The sequence below is a fragment of the Tachypleus tridentatus genome, chromosome 7 (genome assembly GCF_004210375.1).
Source record: "Tachypleus tridentatus isolate NWPU-2018 chromosome 7, ASM421037v1, whole genome shotgun sequence".
In the NCBI taxonomy this organism is placed as follows: domain Eukaryota; kingdom Metazoa; phylum Arthropoda; class Merostomata; order Xiphosura; family Limulidae; genus Tachypleus; species Tachypleus tridentatus.
Genome location: NC_134831.1, coordinates 150,121,529 through 150,134,818, shown reverse-complemented (window position 1 = coordinate 150,134,818; position 13,290 = coordinate 150,121,529). Strand labels below are relative to the sequence as shown.

Below are 13,290 nucleotides of genomic sequence, written 5' to 3'. Positions count from 1 at the left end.
TTGTCATTTGGTTAGAATGTTCAAAGTTCATATATATGTACACAGAAAATTATGGCTAAAAAAATCAGTGGTTTTTTATCAGTTTACATAGTAGACTGAATCTCAAAACAGTACATTAGTCAAAATTTAAAAAAAGAAACAAATTAACACTTCCACATAATTGCCATCTTTCAATCATTGTATTCAAGACCTGATATTGCTATTTATAAAAGATGAAATAAGTTACAATGGTCAAGCAAGCTGTTATAATTACCTAAAACAAAAATAAATGAGGAATTAAGCATTCAAAGTGAAGCTAATTAAAATGTATGTATACCGATATGTTATATTTAAGATGTAATAGAAATTTAATGATATGAAGTTTCTAAACATAAAAACTGTTTTTCTTTTCCTTTTTTAATTGAGCACAAACATTTATGACCTTTCTTCAAATCCTAGTTCTACTGAAACTAAAAATAAAGTAATAAAATACAAGCCAGAAATTTAAATGAAACGTGAATAAAATGGAGAAGACAGCCTGATTATGACTAAGCAGAAATAGCCAACTATAAGCAATATAATTCAGTTGAAAACTAAGATAATTAGAAGTTATTTTTATTTTAGTAACATTAAATATATACATTTGCAACTGTATTTCTATGTCATTGCCCAAATATTAAATTGGGGATGAAATAGTACATATTTTTTGTACAATTTAAATCTTTTTTAATAATTTCAGTATACATTTGATACTTATCTTTCTGAAGAACAAGTTTTAAAAATTCTCTCCAACTTTCATGTTGTTGTTCTTTTCTCATAAATTTCATATGAATACCTAATTTATATTTTATATTTGTAGCTTCTGTAGAGCTAGCACCAGAAGAAGAATTATGCCCAAAACTTGTGCTTTGCTTTTAAGAAATATATGTAAAGTACTGTGTAAAAGAGTTATGACAAAATTAAAAATTAGATTTCAGGCTTCTTTCAAAGAAGAATCGAAGGTAAATTACAAATAAAACAATTTTTTTTTTTATTAATCTTCATATTTAGTGCAAGAGAAACTCAGCAGATGTCTTTCAGGCACTGTTGCAACATATTTAACCAAAAGGTCCTATGGGATTTTACTCCAAATGTTTCTTATACACTCCCAGAAAATGTATTTTCATTTGTTAAGTTTTGATTTATTAAATCCCAGATCTGCTTAACTGAGTTGAGATCAGAACTCTCTGGAGGCCATTGTATCATTTGAATGACTCCAGCAGTTTCTTTCTTAGTTAAGTAATTTCTGCATAGGTTGGATTGGGGTTTAGGGTCATTGTCTTCTTAGTAGTTGAGTCCTTTACTAATAATACACAACAAACTGGGTATACTATGATGAATTAGTAGCTAATGGTACTTGTACTGGTCCATTATTCCATATATTTTGCAAATATTGAACTGATTTCTTCTCACATATACTGACACCACATGCTAGCTCCTTGTTAGCTTCTTTATGCAAAGTAAAGACACTGCATATCTCTTACTGCCCCAGCAGAAAAACAACCCCAAAACATCACACTGCCTCTCCATCTTTCTTTGTAGGTGTTATACATTGAAGTATGTTTTACCTTTCTTCCACTAGACATATAACGTAAACTTTGAATCACATATTTCAGACTTGGACTCATCTGTCCATGACACCCTTTTCCAATGATCAACAGTCCAGTTGTTATACGTTTTAGCTAATTTCAGTCTTTTGACAATATTCGGAGATCAAAGTAAAGGTTTTTTAACTGCTTCTCGACCAAATATTCCATTCTTATTTAGTCTTCTTGTACTTTAGATCTGGATTTTTTTCAGTATTATGGTACATGCTAGTTCATTTAAGAAAGACTGTATAGATGTAGATACTTAACATTACTATCTTTAAGTTTAGGTGTTCTACCTTTTCCTTTATACTTTATAGTGTTTGGAAGGCATTCCAAATCTTTGTTAAAGAATCTAACCAGCATTGAATAAAGCTATTATGCAAACTTTCTGCTCTACTACATTTATACACTTTTTGGGCTGTGACATGACAACAAAAGTTAAAATACAGCATCAAACACTGTTGTTGTTTTTTTTTATCAACGTTCATTTATGGAGAACTATTAAACTGATTTCTTCTCACATATACTGACACCACATGCTAGCTCCTTGTTAGCTTCTTTATGCATAATAAAGACACTGCATAGAGTATCATGACAGTTATTTCAGATCCTACATTTGATCAGAATGCTCATTCAAACCCTTACCACATGTTTTTGGTACAAGTATATGGGGATTCTGAAGAATGATAAGTATTCTCAACCTGGCTCATTCAATTGTCAACAATGATCAGTGAAGCATTATCACAGTGCTGAAATTTACATTCTATAATGGCATGGAAAAAACAGCCTCGTTAAATTGAAAGAATGACAAAATATTCTCTTGTCCTACTTTTTGTACAGTATTATAAATAAGTGAAAAAAAAAGTTTATATTTTGAAAGAGTACATCATTAAATCTATAATACATGATGAACTGTACTCTCTAAAAGGCACTACATAAATTAAAGGAATTAAATTTTTAAGGTATTTAACATTGGAGCAATTTGGATTTAGGAAATTGGTTGAAACTAAATAAATGTGCTAAATATGATAACACAGCTAAATTGTTTTAAAAAGACGTGATCACATTTTCCAAGAAAAGTCATGAATGTTAAAAGCCTGTGACTCACTATATATGCTAGAATTATACAGTCTCAATCATAAATTGTGCTATGATTTAGCCTTATTTTTTATAAGCACCTAAAAAGCAAGCAAAAACGTTTTCAATAATGTATATAGAACCATTCTTTGAAAAACACCAAGGTTTTGTTTTATTTAACAATTATGATTTATTTAAGATACTTTGAATCAATTATTATATAAGATACCCTTAAAACAAACAACAGTATTTGCATAAATCACATTTTTAAAATTGTTTTTACCTATGGTGTGTGTATTACTTTTAGATAGCTTTTGAGAATCTGTTGAGCTGGAGTGATATTACTGCTATCAGTACATTAGGAGTGAAAAATAACATGTGAAAAAGACACATAAGAAATGTTTGAAAAACTGAAAAGTAAATTAATCCATAAGCTTTTAAGGATCATAAAAAATTTTAAATCATACAAAAAACTTACTCAGATCAGGGAAGCTTTTTGGTCTTTGTCTGACAACTTGTGAGGCAGATATTTTATCTTTTTTTGTTATCATTGGCACAACTGTTCCCTCTGTCTTTTCCTTGCCAGAAAATAAAGCTGCCATACGAGCAACACGATTATTATTCGAATGAGAACATACACTTCCACTGCCACTATCTGAGAGATTACTTCGACCCTGATCTGCACAGTCAACAGATACACCATAACGTCCAGGTTGATAAGCTGATGGAAGAGAAGCAAATTCTATCTTCTCTGAACCAGCTATTACGGCTAAATTTTTATCTGAGGGGACAGTTCTTGATTGTTGATTTTTTGTGCCATCATAGAAACCCACATTCTGTAATGGAGTCAATGTTGCAAATTTGGTAAAGCCAAATCCATATGGTCCATTCTAAAAGTAAATAATTGGAAATCTTTTAAAAATAGAAGTTACATTTTTAAAATACAGAAAAAAACATAAGTTGAGGTTTAAATATATGAGGTCTGTTCAAAAAATACCCGGACTGACGTCATAAAACAAAATGTACTTTATTAAGAAGTTACAGGTCTGGGACCCCTTCAAAGTATTCTCCTCCCCAAAGCACGCATGTATCCCAACGGTGTTTCCACTTGTTGAAACAGTCCTGGTACGCTTCTTTTGTAATGTCCTCCAGCTCCTTCGTCACATTTGCCTTAATCTCTGGAATCGTCTCAAATCTTCTTCCTTTCAAGGGTCTTTTGAGTTTGGGGAACAAGACAAAATCGCAAAGTGCAAGGTCAGGTGAGTAGGGGTGGGGAAGAACAGTGATTGAGTGTTTGGCCAAAAACTCACAAGTTCTGAGGGCTGAATTTCACAGCAACGCGGTGCATCTTCAATTTTTCGGTCAAAATCTCGTAACAAGATCCAACTGATATCCCACATTCTTCAGCAAGCTCCCTGACAGTCAGACGTCGATTTGCTCGCACCAGGGTGTTGATTTTGTCGACATGTGGGTCGTCAGTTGACGTGGAAGGATATCCAGGACGCTCATCATCTTCGATGGACTGTCGACCATCCTTAAAACGTTCATGTCACTTTAAACATGCCGTATGCTTCATAGCAACATCACCGTAAGCCGTGTTAAGCATAGCAAAAGTTTCAGTCGCAGATTTTCCAAGTTTAACACAAAATTTCACAGCAAGTCGTTGCTCCTTCAGGTCATTCATTCTGAAATCCGCCAAACGAAAAAATCGCACTTCATTTAAAACCTCGTAGCTAATACACAAATGCAGATATCTGCAATCAGGAAATGGCCTCGTAATCAGCTGATCTGTGCAAACCTAGCGACACCAAGCAAATTCCCCTGGAACCAACTGGAGCCGCGCAATTCAAACAGTCCGTGTATTTTTTGAATAGCCCTCGTATACACACACAAGGTTAAAACTAAAAACTTTTAATATAACATAGAAAAGGTAAATAATAGAAACTGACAGAAAATAAATATTTCATTCCAAACTATTTCATTTGCTAATGAACACAAAGTTTTAATATCATAATAATATACTGAAGTTTTACATGAATTAAATCAAATAACTGAATGAAACATCTACGTATCACATATTTGAATGCTTAAAAAATCATAATGCAAAAAGTCAGCTCAGTCTTCTTACTGTAGGTAGGTAAAGGTGTGGATACAACTGTTTTTAAAAGTTTCATTTAGTTAAAAAATTTAATTAAACTACTTTATTAACAATGTATATGAATAAACTTGGTATCAAAATGTTATACAAGTTTTAATTTAATTAGGAAATACTTCTAAAAATCCCCAATCTCCTCTAATTGGAGAATTGTGACATTTGATCTTTTAAGTCTTTTCTTTTCCCTAATTTATTTATCACCCTTCCACAGACAATGAGCTCGCAACAGCTACAGGTTCTGTTTTACGAACATTGCCACTATCATGGAAAGAAGTGGAAGCTACCATCACTGAATATTTTATAATGAATGGAAACATCATGATTTTTTTTCTAAAAAAACAAAAAAAAACTGAGCTAATCATGTGAATCAAACACTAAACTCAAGAGACTTAAATTAAATTTAATTAAGCAGAAAGCCATTGCTAACCTCAAGTAACCAACTAACAGTTTTAAATAATCCAATCCAGACATATGCTGAGGAAAGGACTGAAGTTACATCAAGTTGAAGTGCTTCTAAATAAGATGGCTGTATATTTCTTCTGTTGACAGAGGGGCTATTAACACATCATAGTGTCATCATGCACTAGCACAATTCGTGCTAAACATGTATGTTAAATGAGAGGTAGCTCAAGATTAGTGGGATGCAAACCAATCTATTCTTGTCTTGGATTTTAAAAAAACTAATAAATAGTTAATCATTTAACCTACCTGATGTATGCAACATAGACTTCTCAATGTTTTTCTGCTTTTTTTAGTTCTATTCTTTGATAAGAGAAACATAAAAAATTTATTAATATATATATATGAAAAGAATTGGCAATTTTATACAATTTTTTATTTACTTGTATGCTAATCAGCCTGTGTATTATCTGTTTTGTTACAGATATCAGTTTCTAAATCCCTGAAATTCCAAGACATGCATGTATGATTATGTGATTATATGTAAACAACCTTTATCTGGTATTTGTTCTTTGATCCACTCAAATTGAGAAGGAAACACAGAATTGCCCATCGATTCTTCAACACTACCTATAATGATAAAATTATTCACTATTAGTTTTGTTTAGATTATGCTACAATTCAAAAACAATGTTACAAAAATCAGTTACTAATACACATAAGCTAATGAGCATAATATGCAATGCTGAGTTTGCTTAATGCCTGCAAAAGTCTTGTTTTCATGTATCAAAATTTTTTAATGAACCCAAATTTTTCCATTGTTATTAAACAGTAAAAATTCTGTAAAATGTTTCTAATCCCAACACGTCTGTCTGTTTTCACTGTCCTAAAAATTTCTAGAGCTTGTTTTTCAACAGATCTTGTGTTTGCACCATGTTAAGGTTCTATGTGAATCTTAGTATTCAGAGTTTCTGGTCTCAATAAATTATTCATAGCATAATTAAAAAACAAAGGAATAAAGGACATTAGTAACACTTATTGTTAATTACAAGAAAAAACAAAACAAAAATTAAACCATCATACAAATATTACTACTATCAGAACACATTTAGTGATAACAAGTGTAACAAGTCAGACTCCCTAGGATAACTTAAAAGTTAAAAATGGTTGATTTTCTTTAAAAAATATTTTGATGAAGGGGCTAAACCTAACAGACAAAGTTAATGTAACAACACTTCCCACTTGATGATGTATGTTGACATAAATTATGGAAGATAAAGAAAAGGAGAGGAAAATAAAACATTAAAATGTTCTGTCTATACTGATTTTTTTGTTTATTTTTGCCAATATTCATAATTTTGCTTTCTTATAACTTAATTGCATTATCCAAAAGATAGGACTACCAACAACATTAATATAGACCAGATTACATGTGCATAACACAAATATACCAGTATCTAATTTTATTCTGATGTAATAAAATTAAACACAAAATTCAACATACTATAAAAATATTTTTATATTTTTACATATTTTGAAACTAATGAAAATATTATAGATTTCTCTATAAAGCCTATGAATAAACATAAGAAAACTCACAAATGCACACATAAAAGTACATAAGTCTGAAACTTACACTTCCTTGCAACTTCCGATGCAACTCTGCAAAGTTCAGAGCATCTTTCTCCCTCTTCTCTTTAACCACTAGAAACACAGTAATGGATACACCTTAATGTTTACAAACAACTCTTTATTGTATACTACATGCAAAAGTTTATCATTAGATTTTTACATCAGTATTCAATTTACAAAACAAGAATAATTACCTATGTTTAAAATATTAAACACAATAGTTATTGTTTTTATGAAATTATAACAGGAAATAAGCAAAAATGAACAGATTATATGTAATCTTATTTTGCAAGTAACAAAATCTTCAAGTACTGTGAAAATATTTTGGCTAATTTTATGAATTGATATGGTATTTATAGCCTTAAAATATCATTACTATCCACTTTTGCTAATAATTAAGTCACATAAACAGTATGATATATTGAGCAACCAACATGTTTATAGAATGCGCTCAAAATGTTTGGGATCAAAATATGGCTTTGTTGAATAGCAAGATCAGATTGTTTCTGGTGCAGTAATATCAGTAAAATATTGTTTTTTTACTAATTATTGGTATGGTCAATATTAAAATTTGCATAACCATTAAACAGGATGCAAAATATTCAATAAAATCAAGCTCACAAATACACATTATCTACGTAGCCAATCATACAATTACACACTTTGATGGATTTTGTCTAATTAGCTCATGTCATGTTAACTTTGTCAACAAATGAAAACTTATCATATTGCTATCTGTACACTTTAAAAGAAACTTCCATTTTTTTTGTTTAATTAACACAGTGTTACCTATTTCATGATGCTTAATGGATACAGATTTACAGCTTGTCATCTTAGAGCAAATGCCCCCTTTACAAAAATCAGGTAGTAGCATAAACTTTTTAATTTAAAGCATGTTAAAATAGATCACTAAATCAACAGGTAAATGTCATATTAAATGTGTTATTTACCTTAAAAGTAAGAACTTAACTGCTTTTCCAGTTGAAGACATAACAGAGATGCTTATAAATCAGCAAGTTATTATTCATTCTGGAATAAGGTGTTGTACAGTCATCTAACAAAATTCTAAGAATTTAAGAAGAAAATTACAGAATAACATAAAACAATAAATCAACCACACTAAATCTGCCAAATCCAGGGCTCACGAGGGAAAGTGGAAAGGGAAGAACTACAATAATCTGCAAATATCTCCATCATGACCCATAACATGGTGGAAGTAACAAGAGTATAAATGAGGAATAAAAACATCTATAACACATGTTGACTGGCTCAGCTCTAAATCCAAAGACCAACCACAGGGGTGTAAGATGAGGAATCCTAATAATTTTGATGGCTCACTCCATTGCTACATATTGGAGAATATTTCATAATTTAAGCCAGCAGAAAACTACTCTAAATGATTTTATAATAATTTATGTGTATGTTTATATATATTTGTGTTTCAGTAACATATTCAAAGTATGCCTCCACAGTCCACCACTCCAGAGGCTTGGAACTGGAAAGCAGTAGGACACTGAAACTCCACTAGTAGCAAAGGTGGGAGAAAGCATGGTGGAGAGTTCAAAGAAGCTTCACTAACTGACACACTACAATGGGTGACCACACAATCCTGTTTTGAAAAAAAAGACCATACTGATTTATTCAATACAAAGCATGGCAGGGATGGGCAGCTGCCTCTATTTGCTTTACTCATGCAGTCCATTGGTTATAATGGTTCTGGGAGGGCAAACTAAGAAAGCAAACACATTAAAAGGATAACTCTACAAGTAATCTTGTGGAACACCCCATCTCGACAGTGTGCATTTTTTGACTACTTTAAATATACCTGGACAGACACCATTTACTACAAAGTGGGATCCAGAAAGAAAAAGAGGGGCATGCACTGAAATATAAGAGGTATATATTCTAAAAGGTAAGTTACCCAGTCACAGTCTCAAAAAAGAGTGAAGGATGGTAACATGTGAATGAAATTTCCTGACAAAGAAGAAACAGCTACCCAAAACAGAGAATGGGAGATAAACATATGAGATAAAGTTCCTGTGCTCAACAAAGTTCCTCCAACAGATGAAAGGGTATATATGCAGAGAAAAGAGAAAGGATGTAACTTCAGTGAAGAGACCATAAATTGATTATGGAAAGGAGAAAAAGTATAAAAGGCCAATTAAACTAAACTCCAAATCTAATGGTTATGGGAGAAAGGGGAGGGGAAAGTGAAGAAAACTATGGGAAATGGATTAAATGGAAAGAAGCAGTAAAAACAATGAAGCAATCCATAGCATGTACAGGACAGTGAAGGTCACCTGTATCTCACAAATAAGAAATGTAGAAGATTGTAAGAGATTTAACGCATGAGCCACTAAAACTGATCCATAACAGTGCTAGCAAAAGAAAAATCAGTCAGAAAGACCTAAACCAGAATGAGATGAGTGAACAAAAATATGGGGAAGAAAACTTATGGAATGAAAAAAACTAACACTATAAACTGGATGCAAATCTGTCTGAACTTAATGATAGACAGTGTAAGTGTATGATGCACCAGAGCCCAAAAGAAAAAGGGTAACTAACTTGGAAGTAACAAAAAATTAAAAAAACTTCACAGGGGAGTACTCCACAAGAGGCAGAGCCACCAAAAATTAGAAGGATTGAGAGGTCACTTTCAGGGAGAAAGTGTGTCAGGACTGAAAATCAACTTGCAAAAAGGACAAAGCATCTGTGGGTTGAAATCAAGAAATTCAATGTTTACAACAAAAAAAATAAAAACAAGTATCCCTTGACGAGTGATACCACCAAATATTGCTATGAAACAAGATTAGTCTAATCTGGACAGTAGAAAGGGAGTGAACCAGAGCACCTTTAACCAGCTGAAATGGTTAGATGTGAAGGGGATAAGACACCTATCATTTGTAGACCACTGCCCTGAAGCCTCTTACTGATTGAACTACACACTCCACTTTTGGAAATGAGCATCAGGAAAGAAAACCTTTCCAGAAGATGGGGGAGGACAAGGTAAACCTGATGTTGTGGGAGATGTGTTCAACTATCAACACATATAGATGAAGAGGGAAGGATAAAAATTAAGGGGAAAATCCAAAGTACAGGATTCAATAACAGGAAACTCCTTTGCATCCTCAAAGGGAATAGTATGTTAGGCATGTAATAGGAAAAAACTTATCCAACTGTAAAATCGGACTACCTGAGATGTATGTGGAAAGAGTCAATGGGTATGTTAAGACTACCCCTGTTTTGAAGGAGCTAACCAAAAAAAGACAATCCCCCAAAATATAGAAGTTGGTTAAAACACAGACTGCTCCACAAAAGATACAGAAAATGGAAACAAGTACAAAGATCAAGGCACAAAATTGGTACCAAATCATGTTGTGAGAAACAGAAGAATGTGTAATGTTGAGTTTCACAGTCATGCAGAAACAGTACATCTAAATGTGAGCAAAAACTACATATACAAATAAGGAAGACTCAAGAATTAATTGAGGTTGGACTAATTGATCCAGAACTCCAATCAACATCGAGCATACAAGACAAATGAAGAAAACTCATGCATAAGACCAATAAAAGAAAATAAGTTGCTAAACATATAAAATGAATAAAGATGATAACATCTCAAAATCAAACAAATGATAGCAAACACTCCAATATGGAGGGAAGAAGAAGGAGGTATCCCAAAAAATCTAAATATAAGCAGAACACTTATATTTAACAAACTGTATGTTAAAATTTGTAGGCCCATAAACTTGATGTGTGCCCCAATGAACATCAGCTCATTAGATGATCAATCTCCTGATGAAGTGTACCTGAAAATCTTCCTGTGGAGTACCACCACCTGAACCCTACGTAAATGTACTGATAGAACAAAATACCTCCAAAGCAGTAACATAGAATTAATAATGCAAAATGAATAACCAAACACGACTATATTCGCAGAATGAAATTCTTAAGAAAACACAAACTAAGCATTACAAAATGAGCACTGCTAAATGAGAAGTGATAGTTCTGTAGAACTGAATAAAAGGAGTTATGTGTCAAAAGTGTTTGTTGCATTCTTGTTGGTGGAGGATTATCACATAATGACTTGCATTTGAGATACATTTGAATCAGTTGATTTAAAGATGGGTAAAAGCTTCAAGGCTTATGACAGGTGAAAACATTTTTGGATATATACAGCATCACTGAAAAAGAATAGTTATTTATGTGAGTAGAGGTAATGTACCTTATTGGAAGTTTGTGGAGCACAAAAGAGGAGAAATGGATCACGTTCTGTTAATATGTATATTTGTTAAGTTACTTTTTTTACCATTGTCTTATTAAAATTACATTCAGTATTAATTTATTTTGAAATTCAAAGCTTACTTCAGTTGTAAAAGCTGAAAAGTGCTAAGTGTTTTAAAATGACAAGACCACTTCTGTGATCTGTCCTAACACTGAATGTTTTGTACAAGTGATATCACAAGTACATTTGTATAGCTTGAGAAATTCAATGAAATTAAAAGATAGAAGCAACATAAAGAAGTAGCTTGTCAAATATTATTCTCAAATTGATTTCACAGAAGACAAAAAAATTTGAAGTAATTAACAATCTACTGAACAATTCACTAATTATAAACTGAAATTCTGAGCTTCTTTAAAAAAATAACAGATACAGTGTACACTGCCAAAATGAAACCTGATTCACATGGCAATTGTAGCATCAACTCTTATAAAATTATGAAGAAAGATATGTGTGTTGTTTAGAAAAATTAAATTTTTACAGTGTTGGGTTAACAAATTAAAACATTAAGTGTATCAAATGCCAAAAAGTCCATTAAGAGTTACCATATCACACACCTAAATTAACTCCAAATTTCTTTTATATTTTATACCTGTATGAAAATATATATTAACTAGTGTTTTCTACTATGATAAGTGATATAATAAAATTAACAAAGTAACAAAAACCAAACTTCTTATCTAAAAAGACTAAAAATACTTGCATTCACAAATACCTATTTGTATCATATCTCAGGTTATCACTATCATTTCAGGTACTTAATGTGGTGTAAAAATTCTTGTCAATGAAAAAACAGAGAAAATAAAATAGCAACAAGACAGTTCATCACATACATCTCTTTTTTATCTTCTCACCGACTTCAAATTCATCACTTTCTACAGCAGCAGTGGAAGTACTGGAATATGCAAAATATGTCAACTTTCAATTGAAGACAATGCTGATTTTTAAAATGATAAAAATAAGAACATAACAGATTAATATAAATATGAATAGTATTTTGCAAATGTAATTTTTTTTTATTTTTTTCACATGAACAAACATTCTTCATTTCATTAAACAGCTCTTGGCATAAAATATGCCATTCACAAGCCTTTTTTTGTTTTGTATATGGCAACAGACTAACTTCATTTAGTGGATTTGATTTCATAATTCTTGCAGTTGTAATTAAAGTTATAGCTATAAAAATAAACCTCAACTCCAATAAGTGTATTCTAAACTATAACTGTACACATTTATTTACTAAGAAATACATTTATGACAGATCACTTTGCTTTTATATAACTTCAGAATAATCAGTTTTCCTAAAGATTCAATGCAGTTACACCACAAAAGACATAAATACTTTAAACACATCTTTTAATTCAGCAATACCTTACAGAGAAGGAGGCAAATGGATTATTTGCAATCAACTAAAAATACCTGTGATTAAACATAAATGAACAGATGCCACAATTTTTAATAGCATACTTAATATGAATATTTTGAAGTAATGATTATTTTCATTAATGTGACCATACAAATACATGAACCTAATTCAGTGCTAGTGTAAAACCTGACACAATTACATGTGAAGTACATGGAACTAATAAAACTTTTACTGTGCTTACCAACTAAGAGTTCTCAAGACCAGTTGATATGATGGAGTCAGTGCATCTGAAGAGAAAAAAATCACTTTTAGATACAAAGAAAAACACATTTAGCAGTTTTATTAACAATTACAAGATAAATCTATTTAATATAAAATCTGGGTAAAAAGTCAGCAGTAATAAGAGTACTAAACAAATGCATGCTAGAGTAATATCTGTTTGTATATCATGCCTGAATACATTTCTGAAATGTCATCATGATAGAAATGATAACATGATATAAGTAATGTGAGAATACTTCTCAAAATGTTTTATACTTAAAAGGTACTAACATTTTTATGAACACAGTTATATAATAAACATACTTAAATTTTTTAGCACACAATAAATTTTAGAACTTTTTAGATATTCAATATATATTTCTGCAAATCTTAAAATACAAGGAGTATGTGCACTAGTTTTCTTGAGCAAAATCATAAATGTATTTCATAAAATCTTGTTATGAACCAGATTTTGACTCCATTATTATGGGTCCCACTAGATATTTAAAAA

At 31.4% G+C, this 13,290-nt stretch overlaps 1 protein-coding gene across 2 annotated transcripts in view; it reads right to left on the bottom strand.

Moving 5' to 3' along the window:
* LOC143256895 (gamma-tubulin complex component 3 homolog) overlaps window positions 1–13,290 on the bottom strand; it is an 85,415-nt gene that overhangs the window by 53,847 nt on the left and 18,278 nt on the right. For both annotated transcript variants that reach the window (XM_076514724.1, XM_076514723.1), the window contains exons 2-6: window positions 12,760–12,805; window positions 11,986–12,047; window positions 6,875–6,942; window positions 5,791–5,868; window positions 3,163–3,574 (exon numbers count right to left, since the gene is read on the bottom strand). In XM_076514724.1, the coding sequence (XP_076370839.1) occupies window positions 3,163–3,574; window positions 5,791–5,868; window positions 6,875–6,942; window positions 11,986–12,047; window positions 12,760–12,805 (666 nt within the window). The remainder of the gene's footprint in view (window positions 1–3,162; window positions 3,575–5,790; window positions 5,869–6,874; window positions 6,943–11,985; window positions 12,048–12,759; window positions 12,806–13,290) is intronic.